General features: G+C 44.1%; 1 protein-coding gene across 1 annotated transcript; it reads left to right on the plus strand.

Annotated features, from left to right (window-relative positions):
• Positions 1 to 11,264: 11,264 nt before the first annotated feature.
• On the plus strand, positions 11,265 to 13,301 carry Adrb2 (adrenoceptor beta 2). The gene has a single exon (XM_003477335.5). It carries the CDS (start codon positions 11,498 to 11,500, stop codon positions 12,752 to 12,754), a length of 1,257 nt encoding a protein of 418 aa, XP_003477383.1. The 5' UTR covers positions 11,265 to 11,497; the 3' UTR covers positions 12,755 to 13,301.
• Positions 13,302 to 15,000: the final 1,699 nt, after the last annotated feature.

Below are 15,000 nucleotides of genomic sequence, written 5' to 3' on the forward strand. Positions count from 1 at the left end.
AATTCAGGCTCTCCAACTCTACCACATAATGATTTATAGCCTTGTCAACCTGCTGCAATGCCAAAAGGGGCCAAATCAGCAGACAAATGCGGAGATAATGCACTCACACACACTCCGGACAGGACACAGGCGCGGAGACTGCTTCAGGCAGCTCAGTATTTTCTCCAGCAGCTTCCTCATTTGTTCATATTTTTGCATTCTTTAATTTCATTTCCTGATTTCTTTGCACACCCTTCCTCTTCCCCCTCCAGAGAGGTTGCTAAAAATTCTAAAGATTTCGACTTTTACTTCGTTGTTATTGTCTGCTGTACGTCTCCTCCCCACCCTCATCCCTCGTCTCCACGGTACAGATTTATGCTGAGTTTATGGACTTTTGCTTAAACTGCATTTCAACTTCTCCACCCAAAAAAAGAGAGTCAATGGAGTCCAGTGAAAGGGCTCCTATGGCCATGCCAGAGTATTCTAGAATCCCCTGGAAGAGGATTTTTTTAATTAAATTGCACTTTTTAATAGCACTCATAGTAAAAATCCAAACATAATAAACTAATATGATGTTGAAACTTTTATGATACTGTCCAGCCTGCCTCATGTCCTAGTCACTACACCTCTTATTAGAGACATACTTTAAGTACAAGTGAGTGTCTTTTCAAAATATTGTGAAATTTGAAACATGTTTCCCTTAAAAATGTGATATCACGCAGTTTTGTTTCAGCCTTTTAAACTTAGTATCCGGCACATCTTTATGAATTGATACATGTCTCTCTCCTTCTTTTGAACAATAAAATTCTGTTGTGCATTTACACAAATATACTCACATCTCTTATTAATGCACTCTTAAGACTGTGTGTACACCATGCACAAATAAAAACTATGCTCTTCACAGTTCTATAATTAGCTGTTTTATTTTATGATACATTTTGGAGATAGCGTCACATTAGCTGGGTTTTTAAAAAGCGTCATTATTATGCCAAAAAAAAAATGCTGAACTGAGCAGCCTTTACATGTATCTATGTGTTTATGTGGCTAAGTCTGTAAGAGCCCGACAAACGGAATTGCTGAGTAAAGAGTACGTGTATTTTACATTTTGCTATGATACTAACTGTTCCAATCTTAAGTTTGCATGAGGCAATAAATGTCAGCACTGTGGCAAATAGGAAAAGGTTTCTTGCTGGTTCAGGAGTCCATGTGCTGACCCACTCACTTCATTCCTTATTGCCAAAATGACCATGCCGTATGTTCCTGCAGCTTGCCACGACTCCTTCCCACACCCACCGGAATGCTCCCCCACCCCTCCTATACGTTCTTTTAACAATAGCCACGATCCCCTTTAGGAATGCAGCGTATCCCTGGCTATCAGCCCCAACCTGCACACCTATCTGTTCATTTGACCTTTGCCACCAGTCTCTGAGCAGATAGAAGAGGAATAAAACTGCCTTACAAATGAGGAAACAAAGACACAATGTGCAGAGGCATGAGAGCTGAGCCGTGTACTCTCCTGGCCAAATTTGTATCTTTCCTCCGATGCTAGTTTGGCACAGAGCTCCTGAGCCAAGATGAGCCTCATCTATCTTGGGGTCAGCTTCTTGAAGACCGAAGCTCTCCATGGCCTGTTCCACTTCCTTCCATCATTTGTCTTAGCTTGTCTTGTCAAGTTCTCATTTCAGCACTCCGAGGTGCTCAAAATATGCAGGCCAGCTCACTTTCTACTGTTCTCCTTCTCCTGCACTCAATGCCCCAGCTCCGACTTCTGCCCCTCAGAGGTTCAGGCTTCTCCCAGGGAATTCCCACCTCCCAGGACCAGCTACCAAAATCCCCAGGAGCCTTCACCCTTGCTCAGCAGCCACTGAAGGAATGAAAATGTTTATGTTGCCTTTTCATCTTCCCTGATACACTAACAAAGACACTTCTCTCAAAAATGCAGGCCCTCCTCTTTGTATGCGTCGTCTGTAGCCTGTGTCACACTGATGTATCATCATCAGCCTTCTTATCAGCATTATGTTAACCGTAAACTTTTGAAAAGCAGCACCACGTGGAAGTGCTATTTCCCCAGGAGCTTCCAATGAGACATGGAAGTAGTAGCTGAATCCAATTCAAATTAGCATACGTTTGTTTTGCAGCAAAACAAAAATGGAGTCATTTTTCACATTAATGACAAAGTGGGACTAGCTTCTTAGTCAGTGCATTTAGGTCTATTTCATTCCTTTTGATGCTTTATCAGAACTCAGTGCATGTAACCATTTTCCTTTTGGAACAATTAGTTTTAAAATCTCTCATTATTAACAAAATTGAAATCAACATACACATCTGACATGAAAGAAATAACTTTCTAGCTGTGAAATGCATAGCTGAAATGGTACACATGTTACAGTTTAATAAATTCTGCAAATATCACTTCCAAAGAACCGTGCCAATTTACTTTTTTTCAAACATTTCCACTAGTCTCTTGACTGGAGTACATCATCTCTTTCGTAGCCTTTTGCATGCCTCCTCTCCAGGGGTTGTGTATGGAGATGGGGTATTGATCGAATACTCAGTCACCCATAAAATGAAGTGGTTCTGTCATGATCTTTAGCATAGTGTTTGCAAGCCAAGTTTAAGTAGTAGTCACCACTACTAGCCTGTCCGTTTCACAAAGAACTACCTCCTCGTTCATTTCTTTACACTCTTTAGTCCTTGACACAGTACCCTAAAACATTACCCGTGTGTGTGTGTGTGTGTGTGTGTGTGTGTGTGTGTGTGTGTGTGTACTGGGGTAGCAGGGCTCGGGAACTAGTTCAGAAGAGGAAGAGAGAGGAAAGCAGGTAAATGAAAGAGAGCTGTGTATGGAGGGGGGATATGAGCAAAGCCCAGAGGCTCATGGTCATCGATATCTAAGCTCTAGCATCCTCTCTCTGTTTCTAGAAATTATGACCATGGCCCAAAATCTTCATCATTTTGCCTTTTTCCTGTTACCAGAACCAGCTGCATCTTTGATGTAGGAATCTAGTAAAACTCAGCTGTGAGACCCTGATATGAAAGCACAATCTCCTCAGCAGCCTGAAAAGAAGAGTCCTATTATGGAGCCCGGGCTGTTGCACCTGATTCCTGTCGGGATAGGACTCCAAATGACATAAAGGAGTTATAGTCCAGCTCCTAACCTTCTAGATATCTGATACGCTGAGTTTGTGTTCCCCAACATCACAGAATGAATTATAAGGAACAATGGAGATTAAGAGTAGGATACTTTGGATCTTATTTACTCATACAGTTTCTCACATGAACGAGACAGTAAATCTTATGAATTGGGAAAAAACTATTCAAGAGAAAAGACAAACTGTGATGGCAGAAAGGAGAAAGGAAAAAGAGTAAAAGGAAAAATATACACAAGATAGGATAGTTATACAGCTAGTTTCTGTTAGTTCATTGAAAAGAAAGGTTTGTGCTAACACTGTTTGAACAAGATATGTTTCTACGTTTCTAGGTTGTACTCTAAATCACTACTACAAAGACAACAGTATGCAATGTATTAATTATCATAACTCTCCTGCTAACCTGTTTTCAAACTCTGTTTTATTGTTTTTTCTTTATATATATATTTAAATTTTTTTTAAAAAGAGCAGGAAATTTTATTGAGGAAGAGAGAACTCCTCAGAGACAGGAGGGGCCCTGAGTGGTTGCCAATGAGCCCACTTTTCAAAGGATGTTTTATAGAGCAAAATTACAGCGTGGGTCCAATATGGGCTAAAGGTATAATCAACCAATAAAATTGTATGTAGGGCCACCTAGGTGATATTCATCCAATGGGGAAGCAGCCCACACAGCAAGTGTTCAAGGAAAGAACAAAGAACTTTTCAGAAAGGATGGGTCCGGGGATCGTGGTCGTCCACCAAAGTGAATGATGTCAGTCTGGATTTATTGGGCCAGACACAACCGCTTATCTTGTCCCTTGGGGAAGTATGTAGGTCTGGTCATTTCTTCATTATCTTGAGGCTTGGCTTCCAACAGATATGCCTCTAGCCAAAGTTGTAATGTGTTTTCATCTTTTGTACTGACTTTCTCAAGGCCCTGGCCCTATCTGACTGCCCATGATATTTCTATCTAGCTTAGCTGTCTATAACAGTCTTAGTCATTTTCCTGTAGCTGAGACATGACACCCAACACCCACAACCTAAAGGAGGCTCATAGTTTTGGAGAGAGGCCACCCTGTCATACTGTTTCCCTTATTGAACGTCATTTTCTCTCTGTTCCCTTCTCCATCATCAATTGCATCTACCGTGCTTTTCTCACCAAATCTGGGTCCTCCATCCTCTTCTTTAGAAGACCAAATTGCTTAACCCTCACAGTTATTTCACCTCTTTCTTCCAGGGCCCACAAGACACCATGCATGTTAGTGTCTTATGCTCCAGCATAGGCCAGGTTGTACCAAGAGGTTCTACAGTCTAAAAAATTGCATGTGCAATCTCTTCCCTGTGGGAAGTTTCCTGAGTGACACAACTAATAGATCTTTCCAGGACTTGTCTAGGCTGAATAGAAATAACAAATGTAGCACTGACAATGTTCCAGATCACTCCTGACTACTTTGCAGATATTAAACTCATTTGATCCTCATAGTAACCCCAAGCGGTTGCTATATCTTATCAACAGCTCCGGTTTACAGGTAAAGAAAACAAGACACAGGGAAATTAAGCAACTCCTTCAGAGTTTTTATAGCTAACACCAGAGGAAGCAGTTGGCTCGAGCATTGCTCCCGAGCTGCTCCCAGGATCACACTCTGCCTGGGCCTTTGCCTTTGCCTCCTTCCCTTTCAGGGATGCCTTTCCCACTAGCTGCCCAATTTCTCAAGGAAGCCCTTCCTCAATCACTTGCATAGAAAATCTCATCCCAGATGCCAACATATGACATCCCTCATACCCACCCTCAAATGTCACCATTGTAAGTAGTTTGTGTAGTTTGATATGCACAATGAAGTGTTTTGCTGTTGGAGCAGTTGATTTGTAGGACTGTCCTTGGAGGAGTTAATGGTTCCCACAATAGGAACTAGTCCTAGGAATCACTAGATAATGAGGAGGAGGGCAGGAGAAGAATGACAATGACTATGAAGGCAATGATAAATATTTCACAAAGATAAGCATTGGGCTAAGTCTCTCAAATGCATTACTTCATTTAATCATCCAAAATGTTTTCTGAGAGTGCTGCTATTCAGGGAATGCTCCAACAATAATGACATGACCCATAGAGCATCACCCCCAATCAACTTATCTTTTAATCACTCTGATATGTTTAGTTTCCATTTCAATGTCCAAAACTGCAGCCTCAAATTTGATACACTCATATCTGAGTCCATTAGTTCTCCCTGCCCTTAGCCACACTAGGACCAAGCGCTCTCTCCATAGCCTATTTGGGAGTGACCCCACCCCTTGATTCATCAGTGCCACCCCAGACAATCCAAATTATACTGATCTGTCCTGGCATCTCTTGGTTCTCTTCCTTCCTTTCCAAATGTAGCATTTCACAGATTCTTTCCATTCCCTCACCAATCATCTGAAAGATTTTATCCCTGTCTTTCACATGCTCTCTCAGAGGCGCAGAAGGCTAAAAAGCATATTGCCTGAAGCACACAGCCAGCTAGGGACAGGGGCAGGATTAGCACTGAGATTCACCTGGCTCCAACGCTCGTGCTTTTGGTCACAGTGTTACCAGGTAATGGATTGCCAGGTCAAGGTCTTCCCGTCCCTTCTCACTGCAAACAAAGAACTGAACAAGACAAACCAAAAATGACAACAAGGTTTATTTGAAAAGTGAGGAATGAAGGCAAAACTGGCTGGGTGGAGCAAACTTGAGCCAAACAAAAAGGAAGAAAGGTTGAAACGCAAAACTAAAAGTACACCCTGAGCCAGAGAGACGCAGGGAGGGCTCACGTGAAGAGTCATGACAGAGGACCCTTCTGGCATCCAGCAGCTTTATGCCGTCCACATCTCACAGGAAATATAGACAGTTCTACATGCATCCGGGTCCTGAGAGGTGATGCTGTGCAGATCCTGGGACCCTGCCACATCTCTCTTCCCAGCCAGTCAAAGCCGTGCCCAACAGGTCACACAATGTCCCATCAGCATAAATCGAGGGCTGACCTATGGGTTTCTTAATAAGGAGGAATTATTTTAATTAACTCAGCAGTAATACATTAAATAACAATGAACTATTCAACTATTCCTTTTTTATCTTTGCATCTTTTCAGGTGATGGAAGTCCCATTTGGTACTAGAATTCCATCTTGTGCCTAGCAATTGCTGATCTTCCTTTGCAATAAAGAGAGAGCAGGCTTCAGGCTCAGAACTTTGGCTGGCAACAAAATTAAGCTACAGTTTACAAACACTGTTTTGTTTTCATGGTTACTTTCTACTTACACCATATGACAATTGTTTTCAATGTGTGGTGATAGAAGATAATTTTTTTAAAAATGCTTTTGAGTTTGGAAAGTGAATCAATAATCGAATACATCCTACTACATCTGCTACTCAGAATAGCAGAGACCACAATGGTGAAATGTAAACAGCAGGTGGAGGAGGAGAGGCATAAACAAATCATTTTGTAGGAAACAAATTTTGCTTGCCAACTCCACAGAGCCTCTTCACAGTCAGGAGCTCCTCTCCTCTACGACCTTCAAGGCACTTCCTCCCTTTACAGACTTGTTCAGTCTCAAATAGATGGCCCTTGGGTGTCATCAAGCCAATCTGCTGTGTCCTAGATGAAGATCAAAGTTCAAAGAAAGAAAGAGGATCTGTTCAGCTTTTACAGAAGGTAACAGCTATTTTGGGACTAAAATCTATGGCTCTCTCCTCTGCACCAAAGTGCAATCATTCAACATCACACACTCTTCATTCTTATATGTGAAGAAGACTCCATCCAAACCCGCTCTGGTTTTCCAAGAAAACAGCATTGTGCCCTAGGGCATCCATTATATTATATGTAATGACTTAGATTTCTCTCTTATGTCTCTCAGAGGATAGTAGTTTTGTACCACACTTGGGAAAATCAAGAATAGTCATGCAAATAATTTTCTTTTCCCTCATTATTTTATGGGGTCTAATTATTTTGCAGATTCCCATTGGAGAAAAGCTTCTAGAGTTTAGCCTTTTTGAATGATTCTCTTCCAGCTAACAAGCCCTTTATATGGTAACTGAAGAGTTTCCTGCTTTAATTTAACGTCATCTTCCTTCAGTGCCCCTGAGATGGGGAGAATTCATTAGTAGGTCTCTCATAAAAGTCTAGCATAGCAGGAAATTAAATTCACCTGATACAATCAGCTGTTCAGAAAGCTTTGCTTGTTGTCCTGCTGTACTTTATGGTTGCCGAGGTGATCACAAAGTGATTGCTTGATGACTCTAGAATCTTTCCAGGTATTGATGTTAAATTTAGATGACAACAAACCAAAACCTCAATAGAAAAATTGTGCCTTGCTGGCAAGGGTGACTCTAGAACCAAGAATATTTAGTGTTAAGAGGAGATGGGTCAGGAGAAATTTCAGGAATTCTCCCAAAAGCTCAAGCAGTCTAAAAGGAGACAACAGACTTGTGTTGAATGGCCTCAAGAGGGCAGACTTAAGATCTAAGGGCAAACACCTTAAGAAGGAGGGTGATAACGATACAGACCTACAAACTAGGCTGGTGAGAGCCATCTCTCTAGAGGGCTTCCAAAGAGTTTTAAGTAAGAAGTTGACTAGACTGTGAAATGCTTCCTCCAAAAACCACTGTCATCCCATTAACTATATAACTCAGTGTTTTGGAATTTGCAGGATCATACTTCTAAAGAATAAAACTTTGTTCCTTTTCAATTTTCATGTCACTTTAAATAAAAATACCCATGTTTAAAGGATTCTTTCACACATACAACTGAGGAGACAAATATTCCTTCTCTAGATACATTTTAACTCAAACTAATGAGTAACAATTTTCTCTCTTACCAGGCATTACGCTGGACATACATTCAGTCTCACTTCACGTAAATTTAATGAGATAGAGGGATATCATTAAGGATAGACATTTTAAACAAAAGAAATTGACCAGTGTTTTTCTGCTCAGGAATAACAAAGACAGAAGGACGCTTGTCTAAGCCAAGATGGCGTGAGATAAGATGTTCTTCAGCCATCCAGCTATCAGCATAAGGGTATTTTCTGGCACCCAGAACCTCACTCCTATTCAAACACTGATGAGGTAAATCACTCTGTGGTTTTTATTCCTGTTTGGTGGGCAGGAAGTACAAATCAGTATCTTAAGGGATTAACAAAATATGTAATTAGACACCATCAATCCCTATAAAAGAGCCTATTTTTTCTTACATCAGATAAAGATGCATTTAGCCCATAAGAACTTCCTAGTTCAACTCAAGCATGGATTCCCTTAAGTCAGGACTCAGTAAGGAGTTCCAGGTAAACCCGTCTGCAGGGCGTGGATGGAGTAACACGCGTGGATGTTGGGTAGTGAGAACCCGTCAAAGGTAGAAGAGGGCTCCTTGGACTGGACATTTCCCCCTGCTTCACTTCAGATTCCTCTTTTCAAACTGAAGGAAATAAATGATCTATTAAACTCACTCCCATTCTAATTTTCTGATTCTAGAGTTCTAAGAGATGAGGGAAAAGACTCTTACAAGATAAATCTTGAATGCCTAGTAGCTTATAGATGGAGAGGAGAGGAAGGCATTAGAGGGCAGAGGACGGTAGGGACAGGGAGGGGAACGCTATTGTGCTTTTGTTAAGGCTGTGGTCAAAGGCTGACGACTTCCTAGTTGACATAAGCAGTTTCCCCTTCTTAATTTAGTGTTTGTGGTTTTTTGAAGAGGTGTTTACTGAAATACTCCGTTAAGGTTTTACATGACTTATTTATGTGTATTTAAATAAATGACTAATTAATGTTTATTCTAAAAGGAACTTTTTTGTTAGTTTATTTGTTCTTATATGGGAAGGTTAAACAAAATGCCTGTTTACAGTATCTATAGTTTCACAAACAGGAAGGAGGCTGAAAATGGTTTAGTTCCACAATTGGGATGGAAGTTTATTTAAAGAAATGTTGCATAATGCACTGTGCCTCTTCCTAAATGTATCACGGGGGCCCCAGTTTTAGGAAACATAAATATGAGGGGATATATTTTGAAAACTGTGTGAACATGATAGACTCTTCATTGAGACCTGTGGCTTTTATGGGAATGCTCATGTAGAGGCATCTGTTGTATGGAAAGACAGTTCCTGCTACTGAAGTAAGCTGAAGAGGTCATGGGGGTTAAATTTTGTTTCTGCTATCACTTCTACAGTAAGCATCTCACGTATATTTTCATTCTGCAGTATTTTATTGCTCTTGTAGAGAAGACTAACAACATATTTCAAAGACTAAGTGAGTGATGTAGATTTCACTGGCGACTCACATCTCTGTGACACAAACACAAAAGCATCTCTTTGTTTATTGCAGTATTTCAGCCTCCTCACCCGATAGAGGTGCCTATATTCCATCCTTTCTAGATGAGGGAAATTAGGCTCCCTCCTCCTGATTTGCCTACAAAAAAGAAGAGGTCCAAGTCAGGGGAAGCTTGGAAGGTGAGTGCTCCCTTTCCAGTTGCAGTGCTCCTGCAGTGCCCTCCACTTTTTTCTCCATGTGATAATGCAATAAATTGAAAAGCTCAAAATCCACGCTTTGGAGTCAGGAAGTTTTGGATTCAAATCCAGCTTCTGGCACTGCCTGGCATTGCCCCTGAGCAACTACTTGCTCAAGTCCCATTTGTTAATCTAAAAAGTTACTTCCCACCCCATGGAACAGTACAAAGGATTAAACCCAACAATGCATGAAAAGCACATGGCAGAATGCTCCATAAATTTAAGCCATTGTTATGTAATCTACCAAGTATGTTTGCTTACACTGCATGAAATACTTTGAGTTTTTCAGACACCACTAATACAAGTGAAATCAAAACCTGAAAATTAATTTTTTCTAAGCAATAAAGTCATATGCCAGATGTACAGGATAGAATTTCACGGATAAAGACTTGCATTTTCTGACTTTTTAAAAAGGAGAATAGTATCTTTTGCTTGCAGTTTCAAAATGTTCTCTGAGCTCACATATTTTTAATAATGTGCATTGTCAAGCTGGCAATTTTGGAAGTCAGAGATAGCCAAATGGTGGCAGTTTCATGTGATATAATATAACAGATTAACAAATTACCCACCTGATGAAAGGTTTTTTTTTTTTTTAAGTTACAATGGAATTAGTGAAAAAGTTTTATTTGAAAGAAAAATGATCTCATTTTCATTGTCAGCGTCTCTGGTGCAAAAGATAACTAGACATAATGTCACAACAATAAAAATTAAGAGCACAATCATGTTTTCTCTCTCGTCTCAAACACATGCACACATGGGTTCTTCAGCTTCTAGTCAATCCAAAGGGTAGGATTATCTGTCTCAGCGCCTGCAGATTCTCAAGGAAGGCACCAAAAGTGCCAGAAGGTTAATGTGCTCAAGAAACCTGCAGCTGCTGAAGTCACCTCCTGTGGTCTTGCCAAATGTTTGAAAAGGAAATCAGTGGGTGTCATTCGTAAGCGCTTGGGCTTGGGGGCGGGGATGACTACCTGGATGGCGACTTCCCCGTGTCTCTTCATTCGTCCCAAGGGAACATTTGTACGTGTGCCTGTATCTGTGCGTGCGTGCGTGCGTGCGTGTGTGTGTGTGTGTGTGTGTGTGTGTGTAATGAGAGTGCTCATTCACTTATCTCAGCGTCGTCCATGCCTTCAGCTTCGGTGTGCGCGCGTGCAAGCACGAGTGTGCAAGTTGGTGCGCTGGCCTGACTTGGGTGTGTCTCTGAGTCTGTGGTTGTGGTTGGGAATAAGTCTGAGCATGTTTATCGGGGTGCATTTGTGCCTGTGTGTGCGTGCCTCGGTGCCTATTTTCATCTTTGTTCCCGAATGTGGATAAATGTCCCCGTGAGCTGCCTTCTACCCTGAGAGCTCAGGCTACAGAGGTGCCCAGAGCTGGCAGGTAGCGCCAAAGAAGAGTCCAGTCTCCTGGGCTGGCTGTTAAGTACAGCAGCCCCAGCCTTAGCCCAGGGGCCAGCTGGGGTAGCCGGGAGAGAGCCCTGACCCGCCCGCCTTCCGGCCGCGGCCGCGCCCGGGCCAGCCCTTGGTGGAGGCGGGGAGGGGAGGGTGGGGAAGGGGAGCGGGCCTCGCCCCTTTGGGGCTGCCTCAGCGCCATTGGTTGAAAGTTGCTCTACGTCACCGGAGGGCAGGTCCCCTAAAGTCCTGCGCGCTTAACGGGCAGAGCGCACTCAGAGGCGGCTTCCCCACAGCGCTGGCTGGAACTGGCTGACAGAGCGAGCCCAGAGCGTCCCTGGAGCTGAAGGTGCAGGACAAGCCCCTCCACAGCCGCCGAATGAGGCTTCTAGGCGTCCACCCCGGGCCCGCAGCGCCCCGCCGGAGGGGCGCCCCCTGAGGCGCGGTGGCTGCGCCAGCTGCAGCCGGTGCGCTCACCTGCTCCCTTGCGCGCCATGGGACACCTTGGGAACGGCAGCGACTTCTTGTTGGCACCCAACGCGAGCCACGCGCCGGACCACAACGTCACGCGGGAACGGGATGAGGCTTGGGTGGTGGGCATGGCCATCGTCATGTCGCTCATCGTCCTGGCCATCGTGTTCGGCAACGTGCTGGTCATCACAGCCATTGCCAAGTTTGAACGACTGCAAACGGTCACCAACTACTTCATCACCTCGCTGGCCTGTGCTGACCTAGTCATGGGCCTAGCGGTGGTGCCATTTGGGGCCAGCCACATCCTCATGAACATGTGGACTTTTGGCAACTTCTGGTGTGAGTTTTGGACTTCCATTGATGTGCTGTGCGTCACTGCCAGCATTGAGACCCTGTGCGTGATCGCAGTGGATCGATACTTCGCCATCACGTCGCCTTTCAAGTACCAGAGCCTACTGACCAAGAATAAGGCTCGGGTGGTCATCTTGATGGTATGGGTTGTGTCGGGCCTTACATCCTTCTTGCCCATTCAGATGCACTGGTACCGGGCCACCCACAAGGACGCCATCAACTGCTATGCGGAGGAGACCTGTTGTGACTTCTTCACGAACCAAGCCTATGCCATTGCCTCCTCCATCGTGTCCTTCTACTTACCCTTGGTGGTTATGGTCTTTGTCTACTCCAGGGTCTTCCAGGTGGCCAAAAAGCAGCTCCAGAAGATTGACAGATCTGAGGGCCGATTCCACACCCAAAACCTCAGCCAGGTGGAGCAGGATGGGCGGAGTGGACATGGACTTCGCAGGTCCTCCAAGTTCTACTTGAAAGAACACAAAGCCCTCAAGACCTTGGGCATCATCATGGGCACTTTCACCCTCTGCTGGCTGCCCTTCTTCATCGTCAACATTGTGCACGTGATTCAGGACAACCTCATCCCCAAGGAGGTGTACATCCTGCTGAACTGGGTGGGCTATGTCAATTCTGCTTTTAACCCCCTCATCTACTGCCGGAGCCCAGATTTCAGGATTGCTTTCCAGGAGCTACTGTGTCTTCGCAGATCTGCTTTGAAGGCTTATGGGAACGATTGCTCCAGCAACAGCAACGGCAAAACGGACTACACCGGGGAGCCCAATGTTTGTCACCAGGGGCAGGAGAAAGAGAGGGAACTGCTGTGTGAGGACCCCCCGGGCACAGAAGACTTGGTGAGCTGTCCAGGTACTGTGCCTAGTGATAGCATTGATTCACAAGGGAGGAACTATAGTACAAATGACTCACTGCTCTAAGGCAGTTTTTCTACTTCTTAAGATTTCCTTCCCTCAACAGAACACTAAACTATTTAAACTTCAGTGTAATTAATTTAGAATAAAACTGTATAGACAGTTGCAGGAGGAGAGTATCCTTCTGCCTTTTTTTTTATTTTTCTAAGCTGTATAAATGAAAAACATTTGAGTGATTATTTGTTTCTTGTACAGTTCAGTTTCTCTGTGCTTGGAACTTGTAAGTTTATGTCCGAAGGGTTCATCCTCTGAGGACCTGAGTCTGTGTGTTTTGATGATTTTTCTGTATCTACCTCACTGGGCAAGTATTAGGGTAATATATATATTGCTGCTGTTAATTTTGTATCTGAAGGAGATTTTCCTTCCTGCACTCTTGGACTTGAGAATCTTGAGTATCTCAGACCTTTCAGCTGTGAATATGGACTCCTCCCCCCACGCCACCTCTTCCTTGCTCAGATGGAGTGTTGTAGGCAGGAATTCATTCGAGGGACAGCTTCAGTTATTTTCCTGAGCAAAGTCTAAAGTTTACAGTAAATAAATGGTTTGACCATGACTTCATTGCACCTGTTTCTCCAAAACCCCTTGACTGGAGTGTCCTTGCCTCTCCCACTGGAAACCACAGGTAACTATTTGCAATAACTGCCCAGTGGCCTAATGTGGAATGACACAAGAACGGCCCTCACTGATTGCTAACCCTTTCAGGATTGTAAACTTGTCTCACTCCTAACACTGGTGCCCGTATCCGACTCGCCTTCTCGCGGCATAGCTCAGCTCGTCCCGCAGTTGTTATTCTGTCCTGTTCCCTCAGGAACACTGATTCACACAAACAGCATTCTAGGCATACATTTTGTCCCTCCGTGCGCCCTCACCACCCACCTCCCAGTTCTACTCTGAATGATTGTGTATATTGTATCTTTGGAGTGTCCTTAGTAGAACCCTTTGTAGTACATCAGAACTCGGCATTTTCCGGAAGGGGAAGATGTTCTTATGCAAAAGCTATCCAAACATAGGGCTGTAATTCCTAGGGAAAAACAAAGGGCATTGGTCAGAGTAAACAAAGCTGGAAAACACACCTTGTGAAGACCTCCCTCCCTAGAAAAAGGATTTTTAACACCCATTCTTCACTTCTGTCCATTTTCTCCTCTCCCTTTGACTCTCTGCACTTAGTATAAACCAGGATTTCTCTTCCTCAGCACTGTCAGCATGGTGGACCAGGTAACTGCTGTAGGAGAGAGCCCCACGCACTGTCAAATGTCTGGCAGCATCTCTGTCCTCTACCCACTAGATTCTAACAGCGCCCCTAAGATGTGGCAACCAAAAATATCTTCAGACATTGCCAAATACCCCTGAGGCATAAAATTATCCCTCGCAGAGAGCCACTGGTACAAACTTTGAAGCTGTAAACAAAGTTTTACATCCTGTCTAACGCAGTTGCTGTGCTTCGCAGAGCCTCAGAGAAGAATACGTCTCAGTCTAAACATTTAGTGACGGAGCCTAGACCAGAGTGCCTCTGCTCCTTCATCCTGCCTTCTAAACTCACTTCCCAGCTGCCCAGCTAGTGGGATTAAGATTTTAGGTCTGTATATGAGTTGTTTGGGAGAGCTTGTCAAGGTAGGCAAGGCCTATGGGTCCTCACTGCCTGTTTGCAGAGAGATTAGAATACTGTTAGGAGGCACAGAAGGGAAATCACAAAAGTAAACACATTTCTTTTCACAGCCTCTTTCTATTTTTGCCTGTGTGTCTGAGCCAGCGCTTGGCCCAGGTTTCATGGCATCGATCGTCCTCCTTGGCAACGCCAGACTGGGCAGGATCAGCCCACAGAGTTCATTGCCGTTTCACTCTCTCAAAGCTGACTCCAGTTCTGTTTTCCCCTCGATGCCAAGGTCCCCATGCAGAAAAGCACTGTCCTTGCCTGTTTCCTGACAGCTCGGTGATGGGGCATTTGTGCAGGACTGACCTCCCAAGAGAAGGCTAGGCCCTTGTCTTTGGAACACTAATTGAAGAATAAATGCCATTCAGTGCTTTTTCGTGCTGTTCACACCTCCTATCACATCCTTCTCCTCTTGCTCTGTGCCCACCTGCGAGATGAGCCAGCTTCTTTACACCCCCTGACCCTCGCAGGAGCTTGCATCTGGAAGAGCTCATCACCTGAAGAGAATGAAGGGCCATGAGGGCAGTGATGTCCCCCAGGTAAGCAGCCACAGATGCCAGTGTAGGACCGAGGGGGCAGACCAGACTTACAGGCCAGGACC

This window comes from Cavia porcellus, unplaced genomic scaffold (assembly GCF_034190915.1).
Source record: "Cavia porcellus strain 051 isolate PalLab524CR breed Dunkin Hartley unplaced genomic scaffold, mCavPor4.1 scaffold_21, whole genome shotgun sequence".
Taxonomy (NCBI): Eukaryota; Metazoa; Chordata; class Mammalia; order Rodentia; family Caviidae; genus Cavia; species Cavia porcellus.

Bases quoted from the DNA above. Each gene is read 5' to 3' on its own strand.
- Adrb2 (XM_003477335.5), top strand. From the start codon at position 11,498: ATGGGACACCTTGGGAACGGCAGCGACTTCTTGTTGGCACCCAACGCG.